This window comes from Podarcis gaigeae, assembly GCF_964106915.1.
Source record: "Podarcis gaigeae genome assembly, chromosome: 13".
Taxonomy (NCBI): Eukaryota; Metazoa; Chordata; class Lepidosauria; order Squamata; family Lacertidae; genus Podarcis; species Podarcis gaigeae.
Window position 1 is genome coordinate 3,539,305 of NC_139689.1, and position 19,381 is coordinate 3,558,685.

Genomic DNA, 19,381 nt, shown 5'->3' on the forward strand with positions numbered 1-19,381 from the left:
ATTGGTACCTTAGCCGGCCATCTTGTGCTGCTGCCCCACCAGGGATGATCTTAGTGATGAAGATGCTGGGGTCATCGCCAACATGGGGGTTGTCAGTACCACCGGCGATGCTGAATCCCAAACCGGAGTTACCCTGGAGGAAAAAGTCATGCCCCACCCAAAGGAAGAGGCCAGAATTTAATTAGAGCATGAACAAAGGCTTGGGACCCCCATTTTAAAAAAAATACATATTCTTCCAAATAACCTGTTTATTGTTCATTCATCCTGATTAAGGCGGCAATCACATAGGCTATTCAATTTCCCTGATGTTTCTCTATGTGTTAATTCCTGCATTATATTTGAGGTTCCACATAACCTAAGAGCCATTTCTAGAAAACCGATAGAATATAATTCCACATTTAATGCTCATTTCCATGTTATCTGATTCCAGAAAAAAACCCCACAGTTTGCAGCCCACTTAACCCAGAAAGTGGCGGGAGTAAAGTAGTGAAATTTGGGGTGGCATATGGTAGGTACACTGGCATATGGTCCTTTCCTGCTGTTTTCATGGGGTAATCATGGAGAGAGAAGCAGACATGTGCGGAACGAGTGGGGGAGCAGCGATGTTGCCTAATGACGCTCCTTGGTGTGAATGAAATTTAGCACGGCATGTCGGTACATTGGTCAAAAAGCCACAGTCCCATAACACAACAGGTACTGCAGCATAAAACGGAACATTAGAAAACAGGACGTTAGCACTAGCACTATAATCAGGAAAACTAACACAATATTCCCCACATTTGAATGCACCTTAGATGATGCTGGTTATTTAATGAGCAGTCACTCCAATTTCTTTGAGGGGAGGTTAGATAATAATAATAATAATAATAATAATAATAATAATAATAATAATTTTTATTTATATCCCGCCCTCCCCAGCCGAAGCCGGGCTCAGGGCGGCTAACAACAATCAAATAATCAAACAATCAAATAATCACACATTCTAAAAATATTCCATTATAAAAATTAATTAAAATCAAATTAATGGCAACCGATTAAACAAAATTCTGTGCAGGTTGCCAAAGGAGGGAGTCAGGCTGCGTCCTGACCAAAGGCCTGGTGGAACAACTCTGTCTTGCAGGCCCTGCGGAAAGATGTCAGGTCCCGCAGGGCCCTAGTCTCTTGGGACAGAGCCTTCCACCAGATTGGGGCCGCAGCCGAGAAGGCCCTGGCCCTAGTTGAGGCCAGCCTAACCTCTCTGAGGCCTGGGACCTTGAGGATGTTATTATTTGCAGACCATAGGTTTCTCTGTGGGGCATACCAGGAGAGGCGGTCCCGTAGGTACGAGGGTCCTAGGCCGTTTAGGGCTTTAAAGGTTAAAACCAGCACCTTAAACCTGATCCTGTACTCCACCGGGAGCCAGTGCAGCTGGTATGATGACGCTGCATCAAAGCAAGGATCACCCACACTTTCCGGTGCCTTTCCCCATCACTTCCATTAATTGCAAAAAAGTCTAATCTTGAGGGGGGGAGGGGGAAAGCAGGTTTGTTGCACAAGACCTCCCAATCAACTGTAACTGTGGATTTGTCGTTAAGTGATCAAATCCTTCCTGGAAAAAGTGACCGTCTAGGTTCCCTGGGCTAAGTAAAAAATCCCCACCCACCCGGAATCAACGATGTCTATAAGAATTACCCGCTCTAGAGTTATTTCTTCGTATTCCATTTCTCCTTCCGTTCCATTTACCTGAAAGAGAGGGGACAGAGAGGAATTGTGTTAATGCAGCATTGGGGGGGGGGCAAACAAAATGGGGATGGGTGTGTGTTCTGGAATATGTTAAAAGTGTGAAAGGTTGTGGGGAGGGGGGAAGAAAAGGAAGAATTCATCCAGTAACTCACATAAGCTGGTGCTTCTAAGGTATCTGTGTTGACAATTACCGGTGGGGAGTTGGCCTAGGAAGAGAAACAGACAGAAAAGAATGATATGGACAACTGTCCCCAAAGCAATATGGTCCCTAAATGTGGTTGTGGGGCTGTTTCACACAGGTAGGAGAGGCCGTAGGTGGCAAATTGGGGGTCGAGGCCGAAGCTCCCCAAACCCTCAACCTGCCTTTTGCTTGGCTTGCAGACAGCAGGAGCCCTTGGTGAGACTTTGAAACCACACCCCAAAGATGGCTGTTATCGCCGAAGGTTTTAAGCTGAAAGATGAACCTTCTTCCCCTGCCCCTAAATTTGTGCTCTTTCTTCCACACCACTGTGGTTTGGCAAAACTCCTGGGTCATTTCAGTGCGGCTTAGGGAAGGAGAATGGGTTTTGCTGGCAGACATGAAGAACTTGCATGACTGTTCTCAGCTAGAATAGCTTGCTGTGAATTTTTAAAAATCCCTTTAAACTCCTTCCACCCTGCTAGCATATGAAAACCCCCAAATAAGCCAAGCAGCACCCGAACATTTTCTGTATGGATAACCAAATCCACTTTGAATTAGACTGAAAAATTGATTTCCACCAACACCACACACACAAACACACTTTCCACCCTCACTGTCTCATGTCCGTATATTTTAATGCATAGATAACAGCAGAAAATGTAGGGGCTACAATTGTGCATTTAAGGACAGCTAGTTGGATGAGCTGGGGTGAAACCGAGGTCACCAGATATCTGGTGAAAAGAGATCCAAAATCCACAAATCACCATTTCAAATTGTGGCATTAGAGGGCAGTGTGCTTCTAGGAGACTGGCTTACCTCCTGGCTCTGAAAAGGGTATTTTTGACCCCCCAAACCAGGAGTGTTAAAATGCCCAAGAAGCACCCAACCTCTCTCTCCCACCCCCATCCTCTTTCATTCTCTTTTCCTCTCTCCCCACCACCCAAAGAATGATTCCTCCACCTCCACTGTCCGCTGCTGACTACGGTAACCACGGCAATGCCATGGAAACAGCATCTGCCTCAGGGGGAGAAGGTTACTGTGGCAACGCGGGTTTCGCCATAGTTCAGGATGTTCTGGGGTGGGACTAGCACCCACCCCAATCAACCCCACACCCCATTCCTAGTGGTGGGAAGGTGGGGTGGGTGTTTATTCATAGGGGATATTTGAAGTAATGTGTTTCCTTGGCCTTTACGCATCAGAACAACTCCACTTGAGGCTGCATAGCACAACCGCTTGCATTTAAAAAATCAAGAAATATATTTAAGATTGGCAGGGGGTGGAGAAACCAATTTTGGGGGTGAGCATGGGGTTTATTGTTATTATGGTCTACATTTACAGAGAGAGGAAATAGCTAAGGCTTTTAATAACAGCATCCAATTTTTATATATAGATTTCATCGCCAGCTCTAGGCCAGGGGTTGTAGGATGGGCTGTCCTCCAATTTGATTGCCAGGGGTGCGTTTGTGTGTGGAGGGAGAGAATCCCAGAGCAAACGTTTCATTGCATAGCTGATCAGGGGCATGCCTGAAATTCAAGAAAGGTGCAACAAGAGTCTTCATGGTTTCGTTTCTGCAATTTGTGGAGATCAGGATGGGTGTGGTAGTGTCTGCGCTGAGGACCAGCAGAAGATTGAAGAAGAGCAGAGAAGCTCTCGTGATCCCCTCGCAGTCGCCAAAAGGCACCCAGCATCTGATCCTAGGAACACTATACATTGCCACCATGACTGACAGCCACTGATAGCAAGAATTCCCTGTGAAACCCTTAGCAAGACGGTATGAAGCTGCGGTATGCACAAGGCAAACACGTGACTAAGATTGATTTATTTACTCATCGTGAGAGCTAGAAACTTATTTGAATGTAAAAACCACACCCACAGAACTCTGAGACCCTGAACTTGTAAAAGAGGCTGTTTGTGTATCTGGGTATTGCATCTGGACAGATATCTACATTTTTTAACATGGTTGATGTTGGTTTGCTTTTTAGGGTGCCCTAAAAGCTGACCCCCACCCAAAAAAAAACCACACAAATGGGGCCAGGACTGCAGTATTGCAAAGACACCTCTTCTTGTGATGATCACCTGAGGCCCTTCTTTGGGTGCCTCCCCCACAAGAGGAATCACAAGGGTAGAAGCAAAGGAACTTTTATGCAGTGGCTCCCCGTTTGCCTTCATTACATATCTTTAGGCACCAAACGAAAACATTTCTCTCCAACCAGATAAATGTTTGGCTGATTGACATTCTATGGCCTTCCAAATGTCCCTGTGGGAGGGGGGTATTGGTTTGTTTTGCTTTTGTTTCATTATGTATTTTGCATTTTATGTTGTGAACCACCCTCTGATCTTCAGAAGAAGGGCGGTAAACTAATAATAATAATAATAATAATAATAATAATAATAATATGCCCTGTGACTAGTTGCAAATGGGGGAAAGGATCAAGGCTGTTCCACTGCAGCAATTGTTTATTTTTATTCCATTCCTCCTTATGTGTCCCAGCTGCTCCAAAAAGCCTGAAATATTCAACTCAGTGTGTGTGTGGGGGGGTGTAGGGGCAAGATGAGCAGTTGAGGGAAAGAGGGTGGGCAAAGTCCTGGGGGCTAGGGATGGCAAAGCCACTCACCTGTCCTAGGTTGAAGCCCTCCTCTTCTAAGGCCTGGCTCCCTAAACTGAAGCTTCTCGATCTAAAAAGACGACAGGCTCTCTCCTCTCTCCATCCGTCAAACAACGCTTGCCCTTTTGCTGGCTCAGGTCCTCTTCCCCCCCCCCCACCCACCCAACCGCTGACTGCCAGTTCTCTTCCTCCACGCTTGACTGCAATCGGGTTTCCCTGGCACATTTTAATCTCAGGCTCTTCAAATTTTCATGACCCCCAATGCTCAGCCAGCAAGGCATGCTGGGAAACGGGCACGCTTAACTCAGAGGCGCATGCCCGCACGTGTACACACACACACACACACACACCACACACACACACCACACACACACACCACACACACACACACCACACACACACACACCACACACACACACACACCACACACACCACACACACACACACCACACACACACACACCACTCACACACACATTGCTCTCTCACCCTAAGCCCCCACTTCTCACAAATTTCCTGGGGAGACCCTCCATTCATCCTCCAGCCAAGCAATGAGGGCATCTGCAGGAATTTTTCTTGCGGGTGGGAGGGACAGGAAGTATATACCAGTTATATATATTGTATTTTTCGCTCTATAAGACGCACCAGACCACAAGACGCACCTAGTTTTTGGAGGAGGAAAACAAGGGAAAAAAATATTCTGACTCTCAGAAGCCAGAACAGCAAGAGGGATCGCTGAGCAGTGAAAGCAGCGATCCCTCTTGCTGTTCTGGCTTCTGGGATAGCTGCGCAGCCTGCGTTCGCTTCATAAGACGCACACACATTTCCCCTTACTTTTTAGGAGGGGAAAAGTGAGTCTTATAGAGCAAAAAATACGGTAACTAGCATCAGAGGTCTATAGTTTCTTGTATACATACTGATCAAGGGGGTAGACAAAGCCTGAGCCCCAGAAGGACACACCAAGTTGGTTTACACCTTGGTCCTTTCCACCAGCAGCTGAGGAAAAACAACACCCCTACGCTTTTTTCCCTCTGGGTCCCTTCACTCCCTCCAGTCCTTAATTAATTGCATTGCTGCTACAAATCAACAATTAATCACACTGCTGGTACAATCAACTTCACAGCATGCCCTCCCTGAGGAAAAAAAAAACTTTTAAAACCCAGTCTGTCAGGATACGGATGCCAGACTACACTGCAAGGTTATTGTACATTACTCCAAGTCTGTCCTTGTTGTTGTTGTCCCCACCCAGCAAAATGGGTGCAACATACAGGCTGACTGTGCCAGACTCAGGTACCATTCAGTCCTGCCCTCTGCAATAATGGTGTAATAACGATGGATAGAATCAAAGAATCCTAGAGTTGGAAGAGACCACAAGGGCCATCGAGTCCAACCCCCTGCCAAGCAGGAAACCCCATCAGAGCACTCCTGACATATGGCTGTCAAGCCTCTGCTTAAAGACCTCCAAAGAAGGAGACTCCACCACACTCCTGGGCAGCAAATTCCACTGTCAAACAGCTCTTACTGTCAGGAAGTTCTTCCTAATGTTTAGGTGGAATCTTCTTTCCTGTAGTTTGGAACCACTGCTCCGTGTTTTTACATGTTTTCAAACCTGGGGGTGGGGTTGCCATATGGGTGGGGGGGGGGTGTTATGAAGCAAGACCTGGAACCAACTCCTGTCCTTGTGGCTATCTTTCTATCTGTTGTTTTTGTGAAGACCGCAGCTGAATTAATTCTTGGATTTCTGAATGGTTTTAAATGAAACAGAAATCTCCTCTCCACCAGAGGGAAGAAGGTGGGGGGAAAGCTTGGGAAATGAACCATGAAGCTAATGGGGTCCATCACGTCTAACCTTCTTTTTGACTAATGGGCTAGCTCTGGCTTTCCTAAATGTCAGTCACTGCTATGACTTGCATTGCTGGTTAAGCACTATAAGTGGGGGGTGGGCCAGTTTCTCACAATGCAGTTGGGCAGAATGGCACTTTCGCCTAGAGGTTGAAAGGGCCTGGGGGAAAGACATTTAACAGGGTGGGGGAATAATTAGGAACTATGAACCACAGAACTAATGGTCCTGGGCATGTACAGAGCGCAATTCCCTTACCACTGAGGAATCTCTTCACTGAATAAGAGGATTCCACAGCACAACAGCATTCTGTGGCACGGCTTCTTTTTATTGCTTATTGCTAAAATATTCACTTGATTTACTTCCTTGTTATGATTCCTAGTAATGGTGACTGGTGATTTCTAAATACTGATTATTTCTTTACTTAATGTCATTTACATTCCTGCACATTTGGGTTGGGGTCAGTGGCAATTTTATAAGATTATCAACAAACGCAGATGTTTGAGAAACCCTGACCTAAACCAAGAGAGTCCTGGCTGCTGGTTCACTTGCATCCTGAACTGCTTACACCCCACCCCTTGCCCAGGGAATCCAGGATCCAGGCCCCATCACCCTTTCCCCATTTGACTGCTTTCTGCGGAACAGAAGCTTCTGTCAAAGAAGAGAAAATACAGATTTTTAAAAAATAAAATAAAATAAGGAAGAGGCAATTCTTTTTTAAATTATTTGCTCCAAGTGGAGAGTGAAGCTTAGTGAGTTGATGAAGAAAGAATAGGTGGTTGCTGAGAGCAGACCCCCTGGGTTTTCTCCCCCCCTTGAGGAGAGGTGGAACCAGGTGGGGGAATCTGAAGCCAGTTGAAATAATTAGGGTGTTGCAGGCTAGATGTAAGGAATTCCGGGGCCCTGGGCTCCTGGGGCCCTGTGGGAAGGAAAGGGGCTGCGTCTAGCAGGTGAGGGCAGAGAGGATGCCAGGAGGTCTGGGTCCCCTTGGGGCCTGTGGCATTACAGGAGGAGTGGGAGGAAGGAGGGGGGAACTTCCTGTACTGTGGGCTATGCCAGGTTGGCAGCTGCATGTGGGTGGCTGGGTAGAGGGAACTGTGTGGGAGAAGGCTTGTGGAAGAGCTGGAAATGTTCACACACGTGTGTGTGTGGCGTCGGATGATCTTTGCATGTGTTTGTCTCAGAGCATTAATGGCGTGCATGTGCATGAATCTGCGAGTGTGAGGAGAGGGAGAGAGAGAGAGACACTATGGCGTGGGGTTGAGCACAGTGATGCATGTTTGCAACGAGAGTCTGTGCTGGAGAGGGCAACTTGTGTGTGCATTTAGCTGCAGCTTGCTCGATTTGCATACAAGTGAGAGAGAAGGAAGAGAGAGAGACAGAGAGAGAGAAAGAGATAGAGAGAGAGAGGCTGTATTCAGCAGTGCAGTTAGGCAGTGGCGTAGCGTGGGTTGTCAGCACCCGGGGCAAGGCAAGTAATTTGCGCCCCCTAACCCGTGGATTTGTGCCCCCTAACCCATGGATTTGCGCCCCCTAACCCTAACCCCCAGATGTTGCGCCCGGTGCGGCTGGCCCCCCCTGCACCCCCCACACTACGCCACTGCAGTTAGGTAATTTTAGACTTAATGGTACATAGGGAACTGCCTTGTGTGGAGTCAGACCATTGGAGTCCATCTAGCCTACATTGAGTGGCAAAGTCTCTCCAGAATTTCACACAAGAGCTTCTCTAACCCATACCCAAAGATGATGATAACAATAAAAATGCTTTTACTATTTGTACCCCACCCATCTTACTGGGCTGCCCCAGCCACTCTGGGCAGCTTCCAACATATATAAAAACATAATGAAACATTAAGCATTTTTTAAAAACTTCCTGAATATGCCATCAAGATTGAACTTGGGACCCCTTGCGTGCCGAGCAGATGCTCTGCCACTGAGCTAAGGAGCTTCGCCTTCAGAAGCGTGCAGTTTGGCTTGCTTTAATGACTACAGAACATGACTAGTGAAGCTTGAGACAGACCAGGCAGTCAATCAAACTCTGCACTGCCTGGCTGCAACTCTCCAGGATTTCAGGTGGGGAACATTCCCAGCCTAACCCGGGATGCTAGCAATCCAACCTTGGATCCACTGCATGCAAAAGTGAGGCGCCACCTCCTTTAGATGATGATATGTCATCATCTAATATGTCATCATCAGTGGAAACCCTCACTGCTCATTCTGCTCCATGGGGCCCTGTGGCATTAGGCCACCATGTGCATTTACATGACAAGACCTCTGCATTTTCGCTATGCTTAATTTCCTCCAAGAAGCTCAACCGTGGCAAACACGGTTCTCATTTTATCCTCACAACTGTCCTGTGAGGTAGGCCAAACGGAGAGGCAGTGACTGGCCCAAGGTCACCCAGTGAGCTTCAGGTGGCTGAATGGGGGATTTGAACCCTGGTCTCCTAGGTCCTGGTCTGATAACGCACTAACAGCTACACCACACTGGCCCACATTGAAATGTATGTCACACAGCAAGTATGTCGGATCACCTATGTCATGAAATGGGGATTATCTACAAAATGCAGCAAGCTCCCCAATCAAGCTGCACAGATGGAGAATCTGGCACAGGGAACAGAGCTCTTTATCTTTGAAATCACAGGTTTCTTTTTCTTTTTTAAAAAAACCAAGTTCCTAGCCCCTAAGAATAGGTTTAGAATAGGTTTCTTTGTTACATCTGAAAACTTGGGGGCTGAGGAGGATCGGGGGGGGGGGGGGCTGAGAACACTTCAGCACCTTAGATAGCACTTTGCTCCTTCCCATGATCTGCAGTAATAGAATAAATTATGCACAAACATGCAAACACAGACTTAATCTGCATACATTATACAGGACATTTAGCTGTGAATGGCGCAGAATAGCGCAGAGACGGAAGATATGCAATCTTGGATACCAGGGTACTGCTGATGTTGAACTGTCTACAGTGTGGGTTCAGGAAAGTAGACATCTAAACAGACACAAACAATCCACATGCAAAACCAGGAGACATGTAAGCCACAAACAGGAAGCCCACAGAGGTTTGGCTCATACAAGGAGCATGCAAACGGCACAGATCCTCAAGCAAAGCACGGCCCCCAGGGCACTGAACATGAAATACACATCGCCTGTAAATTACTGCAACCAGGCAACAACACAGCACACACTTACTCCTAAGAAGAGTTGCGGTGCTTCACAAGAGGCCACGTCTCCCTGCTCCACGCCAGCACACAATCAGTGACGCACACTGCACCAGCACAGCACACTGGGCCACAAGGTGCACTTACAAACGCATGGCCCTGAGAACGAGAGGCATTGTGTGGCTCCCCGACCGACAGCTGCAAAGAGGCTGAGCGCACGAGAGGCTAAGAACGCCCACACACACAGTCCCAAGGAACACCGGCCATGCCACAAGAAGCCGCGGGCACAGAGCTGAACAAACATGGTGCAGATATCAGAAGAAGATGGCGTCAACACAAGGACACCTAGGTCTCCAAAGCTCTGTCTGTGTACAGGAATCTTGTGAATCCCTAAGTCACACACACCTGCGAGGCCCATGCTGCAAATCTTATATCAACCTTCACTGCCGCCCAGCTATTTTTGGGACTATGAATCCCATCAGCCCCGGCCAGCACAGTTTGAAGATGTGTTTTCATGAATCTCAGAGTAAGGAGAGAGATGAGCTATGCTAGATGTTATGTGTAAGTGGAGGCTGTGCTGGATGTCACATGTAGGCTAAGACTAGGAAGTGCAAAGCATATTAGTATTGCTTTCCAGAGGTTGCTAGACTACAACTCCTAATATCCCTGAATACCCTTCTGTTGCATGGCATAAGAAGGGCTAAAGGGCATTTAAGGCAACCTGCTGGCTGAAGCTGATGGGAGTTGTGGTCCAAAGCAACAAGCAAAAAATAAAAAATAAAATCAGTTTGGTCTAGATCCTCCAGAAGGGATAAACCTGTATCTAATTAATACCACTTTCAACCTGCAAATGGGGAGTTTCACAACGGAATATTCCTCTGTACAGAAAGTTCCTGCTGTGTAAAGGTAACTAGCATCTTAGAGGAAGGCTATGCTGGAATACTTTTCCCTGACATGCTAAGCTTCTGCATGCAGGGATTGGCTGGTAGGTGTTTTTTTTTACACAGAGGTGTTCAGCTGCATGTGAGATGCCGCAGGCCGCACACAATTTAACCATCTCTGCAGCTCAGAGATGCGCATGCATGCGCACACACAGATATATATAATTGGAGGATGCACTAGCACAAGATAACCAGCCTCCTAGGGAAGGGCTACGCTGGAACACCTCTCCCTGACACACTAAGTTTCTACATGCGAGGATTTGCTGTTATTTGTTTACACAGCGAAGTTTTCTACTGTGTTTGAGATGCCACTGGTGACACACAGGTTAACCACACACACACACAGATATACCAGGAGGGTGCACCAGCACAACACACAGATGGTACACGCATATATTATAGTTCAATTACACCAACAGCTTAAAAGTACCAGAAGAGAAAAAGAGATTTAATGCCTCTTAGTGCAGACCACAGGAGCTAATCACGATGAAGTCAGTATTGAGGTCAGCGGTGGGTGAAGGAAACCCCTTTATGTTAAAAAAAACCTGCCCAAGGAACTGATAAAAAGCCATATAGATACCCCTGGCAGTTACCTTCAGCTGACCAGAGCCATTAACCATTCTACGGTCAATACCCACAGCCTTTAATCCTCACATTCATTTTCTCTTTTTAAAAAAATGAAAGTAGGTAAAAGCCAGCCAGAAATCCCTTCTCACCTGTACATTCCTGAAGATGGCCGGGGAGCTCTGCAGCTTTGCAAGAGAAAAAGCATTCTGAACATGCTCAGAAGTATCCTACTGTGCAATCCCATTTTCTAGGGCTTTCATTTTAAAACCAGGGCAGGCAGGAAGAGAGCAAACAGGGGGAATCAGGGCTGCAGGGTCTGCCATGCGGAAGGAAAGCTGACCATGTGGAGATCAGGGGAAGGGCGGCCGACACCCTTCCCCCCATGTGGCTGTGCTTTTTGGGCCATGGGGAGGCCCAGATTTTAAGGAGTTACATCACTCTCGCAGCATCCAAGGTCGGAGAAGAAAACTCAAGAGGGACCTTTCGTTCCCAGCCTCCTCTCCCCCGCCCTCTAGAAACACCGCCCCCTGGATCTCCTGGGGGTGTATTTTTAAAAAGTCTTTCTGCCCGCAACCCACTTTTCCCTTCTTCGCAGAGGAGAACAGCAGGGAGGGGTGGGGAGGCAGTAAATCCGCTTCGCTCCAAACGGAGCCTTGGCATGAATTATTTACAGCTGCTAATGAGGGCTGCCTTGTTCTGTTCTGAAGACATGACAAGTTTCATTTCATTTCATTAACTTTCTTTTTTTTATGGTAGCCTCCTCACCCCCCTCTCTGGTTACCCCTCCACCCACCCATCTATGCCAGCAGCAGCAGCTACATCAAAACCTTTGTATAAAACGGCTACCTCCACCCCAGAGGAAACCTGCGTGGCAGCTGCAGATTCTCTTACGAGGATCCAACGTAAAGTGGTTCGGGAAAGGGCTTTTTTCTCATTTTCTCCCGGCACTAGAACTTGTGGACGTCCAACGAGGCTGAATGCTGGAAGGTTTGGGACAGATAAAAGGAAGCCTTTCTCCGTGCAACGCACGGTAAAAACTGCGGAACTCACTCATGCAGGAGGCAGTGGTGGCCACCAACCTTTAAAAGAGGATTGGACACAAAAGCTCTGCTCTGCTGTCACACTTCGAGGAAGCCACACTTTTGAATACCAGTTGCTGGAAACCACAGGAGGGTTCAAATCCTGCTTCCAGGTTTCCCATGGGCATCTGGTTGGCCAGTGTGAAAACAAGATGCTGGACTAGATGGCCACTGTCCTGATCCAGCAGGCTTATCTTACTGAACAAATGAAGCCGCCTGCTCTCACCCCTGAAAGGGGTTGCATATCAGAATTCCAAATAAGCCAACACTCCAGCACTGACTGTCACTAAGGTTCTAGTTCTCATTAAGGCAGCCAGTCAACTTCAGTCTCAGCACCTGGTTCTCATGATGAGAAGTCCTTGCATGATGGTTCCTTTGTCCTCCAAAAATAAAAACCAGAAAAATAGGCAGGAATTCTCTCCCTCCCTGCCCAACATAATTTTTCTGCGAAGGGACTTTGAGGAGACAGAGGTATAGCCCACACACAGGTTGACTGTCTCCAAGCAAACTATCATTCATTCATTTGGTCACTCATGCTGCTGTTACTTATCCCACCTTTCCTCCAAGGCGCTTAGGATGGAATACAGCTCTGCTCCATTTTTATCCTCAAAAACAACCCTGTAAGGTAGGCTAGTAGGGTAAAAGAGAGAGGGGAGCACACCTGCCCCAAGGTCGCTTTATGGCTGAGTGAGGAATGGAACCTACATCTCCCCTGTTCTAGCTCAATACAATCCAGTGTTCCACAACATGGACACCCTTAAGATGTTCACAGACTACAGGTCCCACCAGCCCCAGCCTCAGGGTGGCCAAGGATGATGGGAGTTGAGTCCCTTACAGAGAGAGTGAGTTTGTGTCGGAAACACATACAAAATCTTCAGTCACAACTTCCTATACTAGGCCCTCATGGCTGCTTTCCTGTTCACAAATGTAACTGATGCAATCTCAGGAAAGGTATAAAGTAGGAATAACTGTGATTCATCTCTGAATGGAAGCCCTTCTGAGTCCTGAAGGGTCTCTGGCAGAGAGAGGGGGGAGAGCTTTTCCCCATCACCTCCTACTTGATGCTTTTATTATTCAAACAACAACAGCAACCCTGGAGATGCAGGGGATTTTTTTAGAAAAGCATCTCTTTATTAAGAAAATGGATAAACCGTTTGAACTAAAAAGCTCTCCAAACTACGTGCAGATAAAATTATAGGTAAAAATATAGCTGAAACCCACAAACCAGTTAAATATATATAAAGAACTACCACTGTTAAAACAAACAAACAAAATCAATTTATTTATAAAAATGTAAGTAACAGAATCATGTGTCCAGATTAAACCTTGGAATCAGTGTTCAAAACTCCCGTTGTTCTAGGCACATTTTGTGACAGGGAATTTCATTAGAGTGAGCAGTTTCTGAGCTCAGGGTACAGTACTGCCTAAGATTTCAGATTAAAACTGCAGAGTGGAAGGAAAGGAGGAGCTTTTTCTGCCTCCCCACTTCCAGCTACTATCTGAAGAATGGAGAAGAGACCCTCTTCAGAATATTAGGGGGGTGGGCAGGGAAGGACTAGACCAAATGAAAAACGAACATAATATTTTAGCTGCCATTCATTCGTTTTCGGCTTTGTATTCTTGTTATATAAAAAGTGCACCTAGACATTCTGTTGTTGTGCCCATAATCTAGGTTTAAGGTGCCATTGAGCTCCTAGCTTTCATATCCCAGTTTCTAACACTGCTTGGAATATCAGAAGGTGCATTATACAAAGTCAGAATCTCTCATATGCCCAGCTCAGTATTGCAAACTCTCGTTGGCAGTAGCTCTTCAGGGTTTCAGACAGGGGACGTTTCCAGCCCATACTTGGAGACACTGCCGGGAACTGAACCTGGGACCTTCTGCATGCAAAGCAGCTGCTCTACCACTGAGCTACAGCCCCACCAGCACTGTAAGTGCAAAGCTCTAGGATACCAGTTGAAGAAGAAGAAGAAGAAGAAGAAGAAGAAGAAGAAGAAGAAGAAGAAGAGGAGGAGGAGGAGGAGGAGGAGGAGGAGGAGGAGGAGGAGGAAGAGGAGTTTGGATTTGATATCCCGCCTTTCACTCCCTTTATGGAGTCTCAAAGCGGCTAACATTCTCCTTTCCCTTCCTCCCCCCCAACAAACACTCTGTGAGGTGAGTGGGGCTGAGAGACTTCAGAGAAGTGTGACTGGCCCAAGGTCACCCAGCAGCTGCATCTGGAGGAGCGGAGATGCGAACCCGGTTACCCAGATTACGAGACTACCACTCTTAACCACTACACCACACTGGCTTCCTGTGAATATTTCCGGGAGCTGTGGTTTGTTAAGAGTGCTGAGAATGGGTATGAGACCTCTATTCCCCTCCCAAAGCTACAATCCTCAGCGTTCCCAGGGAAGTGGGATGGACGGTGAAGCCACTCTGGGATTTGTAGTTCTGTGAGCGGAACAGGGGTCTCCCAACAACTCTCGGCACCCTTCATAAAGTTTCCAGGATTTTGCGGGGGAAGCCATGACTGTTTAAAGAAGAATGACACTGCTTTCAAGGTATAGTGCAGAAGGGGTCTAAAGTAATAGGAATCTAAGAAGCTGTCTTATACTGAGTCAGACCCTTGAGGTCCATCTAAGGCTGTATAGTCTACGCTGTGGCTCTCCAGAGTCTTGGACAGTGGACATTCATTCACAGCCCACCCAGCAAATGCCAAGAACTGAATCTGCATGCCAGGCAGCTTATCTGCCAGAGTTCTGACCCCTCCTTCCTTCCACATTTCCCCAGTCCTCCGATTACTCTGCAATTGCCATAGGAGAGGGGAGCATTATCCACATGTCACAACATCAGCACCAGCTCTAAGACTCAGAAAGAGAATGCAGGGTTAGCTATATAAAACTGGGTGGGGTGGGGTGAGAGGTTGCATCCCGGACAAGGGTCTCCTGTGTCAAGATGGCTGCATTTTAAAGTGGCATTCAAAGGCACCAATACTCCCCCAAAAAAACTCTCACAGCTCTCCCTGCACCCCATAAACAAGCAGGCAGACCCCTGAATTCTGCTCAAGTCATGGGCAACAGTTGTGCCAAGGACCAAATTCCTAGTTGTGCCAAGGACCAAATTTGCTCCAGCAGGCAAAAGGCCTCCTTTAAGGACGGCTGCCCTTCTCCCCCCACCGCACACACACATCTCCACAGAGCAGGCCTTCCGCAGCTGCGTCCATCCCCCTGCCAGGCGATGCAGCAATCCCAGGGAAGGTCTGCCAAGGCAAATTGGGGGCCTTTAATCTTCTAAATGCACCCTCCTTCGGGATCCAGAGCCGGCCCAGCGACAACAGGAGGCAATGCAGTTTCCAGAAGGAACATGGTGGTGCTGGCCGCTGCAGTCTTGCTAGGAGCCTTGTGGGGGGTGGGGGAAGCCTGGATAGGGAGGACCTAAATTAAGTTGGGATGGGGACGACACAACTGCCTGTAATTCTGACAGGCAGGGTCACGCTGGGGCAGCAGAGCCTAGTTTGGGGGGTGGCAACCCAAGGGTGAGTGTAGCACACAGGGATCAGACGCTAGGATTCATTCACCTTTTTTTTTTTAACAACTGCAATGCTTCTACAAAAAGGGAATAGAGGGGAAGGGTGGCTCTTTCTCCCCCCCCCCCTTTATTAAAAAGCAAAGCACATAAAAAACAAACCGAACTGATCAGGAACCCAAGTCATGAAAGTCCTTCTTCACTCTCCCATTCATAACTCAGGAAAATTTACAGTATAAACACTGACGCCATCTGTCTATAAAGCTGACGCACAACCTCCCCCCCTCCCCTGCTCCCCCAACACACTCATATATACACACACACTGCTTACTTCACATAGATCCCAAAGGGAACTGAAAGGGCTGGCAGCCCTCTAATCCTGACCCTCCAATATTCCTGGCCAAAGGACTACTCCCCACCCTCACCCCAAATCATCCAAGCCTAGATAATTATCTGGGAGATGGCCTGTGCTTTTCCTGGGGGTATCCCTTGCAACCCATCCACATCCAGTCAGACACATATAAATACCCTGCACCCCAATATTCTGTTGTCCAGATCACAAATTTCCATCTTCTATCCTTTCCAGAAAAATCCCAGTCATGGTTAGTTTATTCACAGACCCTCCCACCCCACTTTGAGTTCCAGATGAGATGGGCCTTCTGAAGAATATCTACAGCCCCTCATGACCCACACCCCCAATGCCCAGGCTATCATGAAGCCCCCTGACCCCACTATTTCACCCCTCTTAATCTCCTTGCATTCCAATTCAGGGACACCCCTCCAATACAGACTTTCCAGAACCCTAAGGCTCTTCTAAGATCCTCAAATGCTGCCCCACTCCTGACTTTTATCTCTTTCCCAGCCATCTTATCCTGCACCCCTGGGAATCCTTGTATCATTTATTAGGTGGGGTGGGGGGGTTTAAGGACATCTATGGGTCTGGGCCCAGAGCGGAGAGCCAGATGGGCTGAGAGGAAAAGGACGTTCTGCCTTGTGTCTGTTCCTACCCACCCACGCAGACAGAAAACCATTTGTTTACCACCACTACCCCAAAGCCGCCCCCATCCTACCCCATGGAGCTCAGACCTCCCAGAGAACCCAGGAGTCCGGGTTACCTCCCACTCACTCGCTCTCTTGCAACCCAATCAACCCCAGGAGAAAATAAAAAATTCACCTCCCCTCATTAGCCTTAAGAGTCCTGGCTCCCTTCCCATAGGCACACCTCCCCCTCAGCCCCCCCCAACCCTGGAGTCCTAGGTCCCACCATTGCCCCTTTTCACTCTCCTCTGAAGTCCCTATCGTGTCACACCCTGTCTCTCCCCCTTGCGCCTGGAACTCCATCTCCCCCCCCCCCAAAAAAAGTACCCTGTCCTTCCTCCAACCAATTTCTTACATTCCCCCACCCCAAACTACCTGGTTTGTACACACCCCCAAAATACAAGCTGCAGCCCTAGTGGCTTTGAACCATGCCCCACTTTTTGACCCCAAACTCCACAGAGACCCCATACTCCACTCTTTCCCCTCCTCCAGCCCCCTCACTCTTCCTCCCTGCTGCTGATACGCCCCTCCCAAGCAAAACTGAGATTTCTCTCCCTCCCCATGGTTCACCCACCCCACCCACTCCAATGACACGACAGGGGTGCTCCCCCTCCAGCCCGCTCCCCCCCAAACCCCGTACCGTGAGCAGGTGCCTTTGCCTCTTCGCCTTCCGGACGTTGCTAATAAACCTTCGCCCCATTTTCTTGGCATACCACACGGACACAAACATGATGCCCCCTGGGGCGACGCTCCAGAGGGTGGCAGGAGGGTGGAGAAACAGGGAGAATGCCCCCTTCAAGTTCTTTGTATACCTTCCCCAATATTTTCCTTTTAAGACCACCTAAACTGGCAGAGCAAGACCAAAATATATTTTAGGGGAGGGGGAAGGGGTTTTAAATTCACCAGGCAAATATTAGGGGAAAGGGGGCATTGTTCCCCCCTGTGCCCCCTTTCTCTCGGCTCCCCTCTGGCGGGATGCAGACCCGCCTCTCTCTCTGGATGGGGTGGGGGGCGCAAGGTCCCCCTCTGGCAGAAGGAGGTGGAAGGAGCAAGCAGGCTGCTTAGGACCCTCCCGTCCTCACCACCATCATCATGCCACCCTCACGCTCTCTGCCTCCTTCGCCCGCTCCCCGTCAGGTGGACGGAAAGGATGCAGGCAGGGAAGCCAAACAATCTCCCTCTCTCTGTGTGCTCAATGGGCCAGAAAGAATTCAATGAGAAGGGGGGGGGGGGTGGAGAAGAAGAAAAAAGAGGGAGGGGGAGGAGGAGGGGGAGGGAAGGAAAAGAAAAACAGGTGGAATAGGAAATTTCCACCGAGGGAGGAATAGATCTGGAGGCCAGCGGATGGATGGATGCTGGCAATCCCTCTCGGCTCACCTCTGGGGGGGGGGGGGGGACCACCGATGGGCAAGGGGCCCGATCCACCCCGGCGAGAAAGCACTGTTTGCACCCCCTCCCTTCGGGGCTAAAGGCTGTTTGTGACTCCCAGCATCCCTGAGCTTCTCTCTGCCCCCCCCCCCGCTCCACACACACACTCACACACTCGCGCAGACTGCCTCCCCCCCTCTCTCCTTCGCTCGCAGCGGATGGCGAGGCAGACGGCTGCCCAGATGGAGCCGGGTTCGGGTTCTACGTGCCTGATGGGGCCAAGGAGGCACAGCGGCGAAGAAAGGAGGTTTTTCCCTCTGGAAAGGACGGAGTCTCGCTATTCCTGCCTTGCTCGAAGGCAATGATCCCCCGCTCTCTGGTCCCGGGTGGTTGAGCTCAGGTTGGGCTTTTGGAGCGGGGGGAGGGAGGGAAAGCTAGCGGGGTTGAGGGGCTCCATCCCTCTTGAGCATCGCTCATCAGGCAGGCAGAAAACGGGAAAGGGGGAGGCACCTGGACTTCCGGTGTGTGTGTGTGTGTGTGTGTGTGTCTGTGTGGAGGGGAGCGCTGGGGAAGGACGCCAGGACGCCTGGGTTCCCAAGAGAGCAGAGGAGGTTAGGGCAGAGGGGAGCTGGGGGAGATCTGGGAGCTTGGGCTCTTAGGGACGTGGGGGAGGCATATTATTCTTATTCTAGGAGCAAGGTCTCCTGGATTCTTTGGGAAGGGAGAGCAAAGAGGCGAAAGGGCGAGGAGCAGGGAAAATCCGGTAATCTAGAGGAAGGACGGGGCACAATGGGTTAACCAAAGAGATGTTCCAGAACCCCGGGCTCCTTGTTTCTCTGGGGCAGGATGGGGTTGGAGAGAGCCCAAGCCCAGGTTTTCTGGATACAAAGTGGAGTTCTGCTTAGATTAGGGCAAATGGGGAGGTGGGGAAGGGGCAGAACTCCTGAGTTCCGGAACAGAACGAGACCATGCCCTTGGGGAGCTGCAGGTGTCAAGAGCAGCCACCAGGTGGCGCCCTGATCACGCTGAAAGGAGGCACTTTGGGGTGCTAAGCGACAATGGGGCTTTTCCTGGAGGCAGGTAGAAAGGAAGAAGAATAAGGGGCAGAAGGTGAAGGACGCGGGGGAAAAGAAGAGGCCTCCTAGTTATCAGCGAAAGGGTTTTGGAGGGGCCAGACACCTGCTTAAAAAGTGCAGGGATGGCGGAAACCTCGCTGCAGTGAGCTTTGCACAACCACGGCAGGCTCTCACCGAGCCCCACCGATGCAACTCTGCCCAAAAGACGCAGCTAAATATCCCTTGCTCAGGCCAGCAGCACAGCACCCCCTGGCGGCTCTTTCTCCCTCCGCCCTCACGCCCTCTATCAGCCCTTGGTC

The 19,381-nt window shown here is 49.0% G+C and overlaps 1 protein-coding gene across 17 annotated transcripts in view; it reads right to left on the reverse strand.

Moving 5' to 3' along the window:
* The window catches only part of DLG4 (discs large MAGUK scaffold protein 4), a 135,953-nt gene that overhangs the window by 24,545 nt on the left and 92,027 nt on the right, over positions 1-19,381 (reverse strand). For 9 of the 17 annotated variants that reach the window (XM_083706652.1, XM_083706641.1, XM_083706655.1 and 6 more), the window contains 3 exons: positions 1,875-1,928; positions 1,670-1,722; positions 9-155 (listed from right to left, as the gene is read on the reverse strand). In XM_083706652.1, the coding sequence (XP_083562778.1) occupies positions 9-155; positions 1,670-1,722; positions 1,875-1,928 (254 nt within the window). Of the gene's footprint in view, positions 1-8; positions 156-1,669; positions 1,723-1,874; positions 1,929-2,719; positions 2,848-17,278; positions 18,152-19,381 lie in introns of those variants that run through there. The other 8 variants (XM_083706653.1, XM_083706650.1, XM_083706657.1 and 5 more) reach the window with 4 other exon arrangements.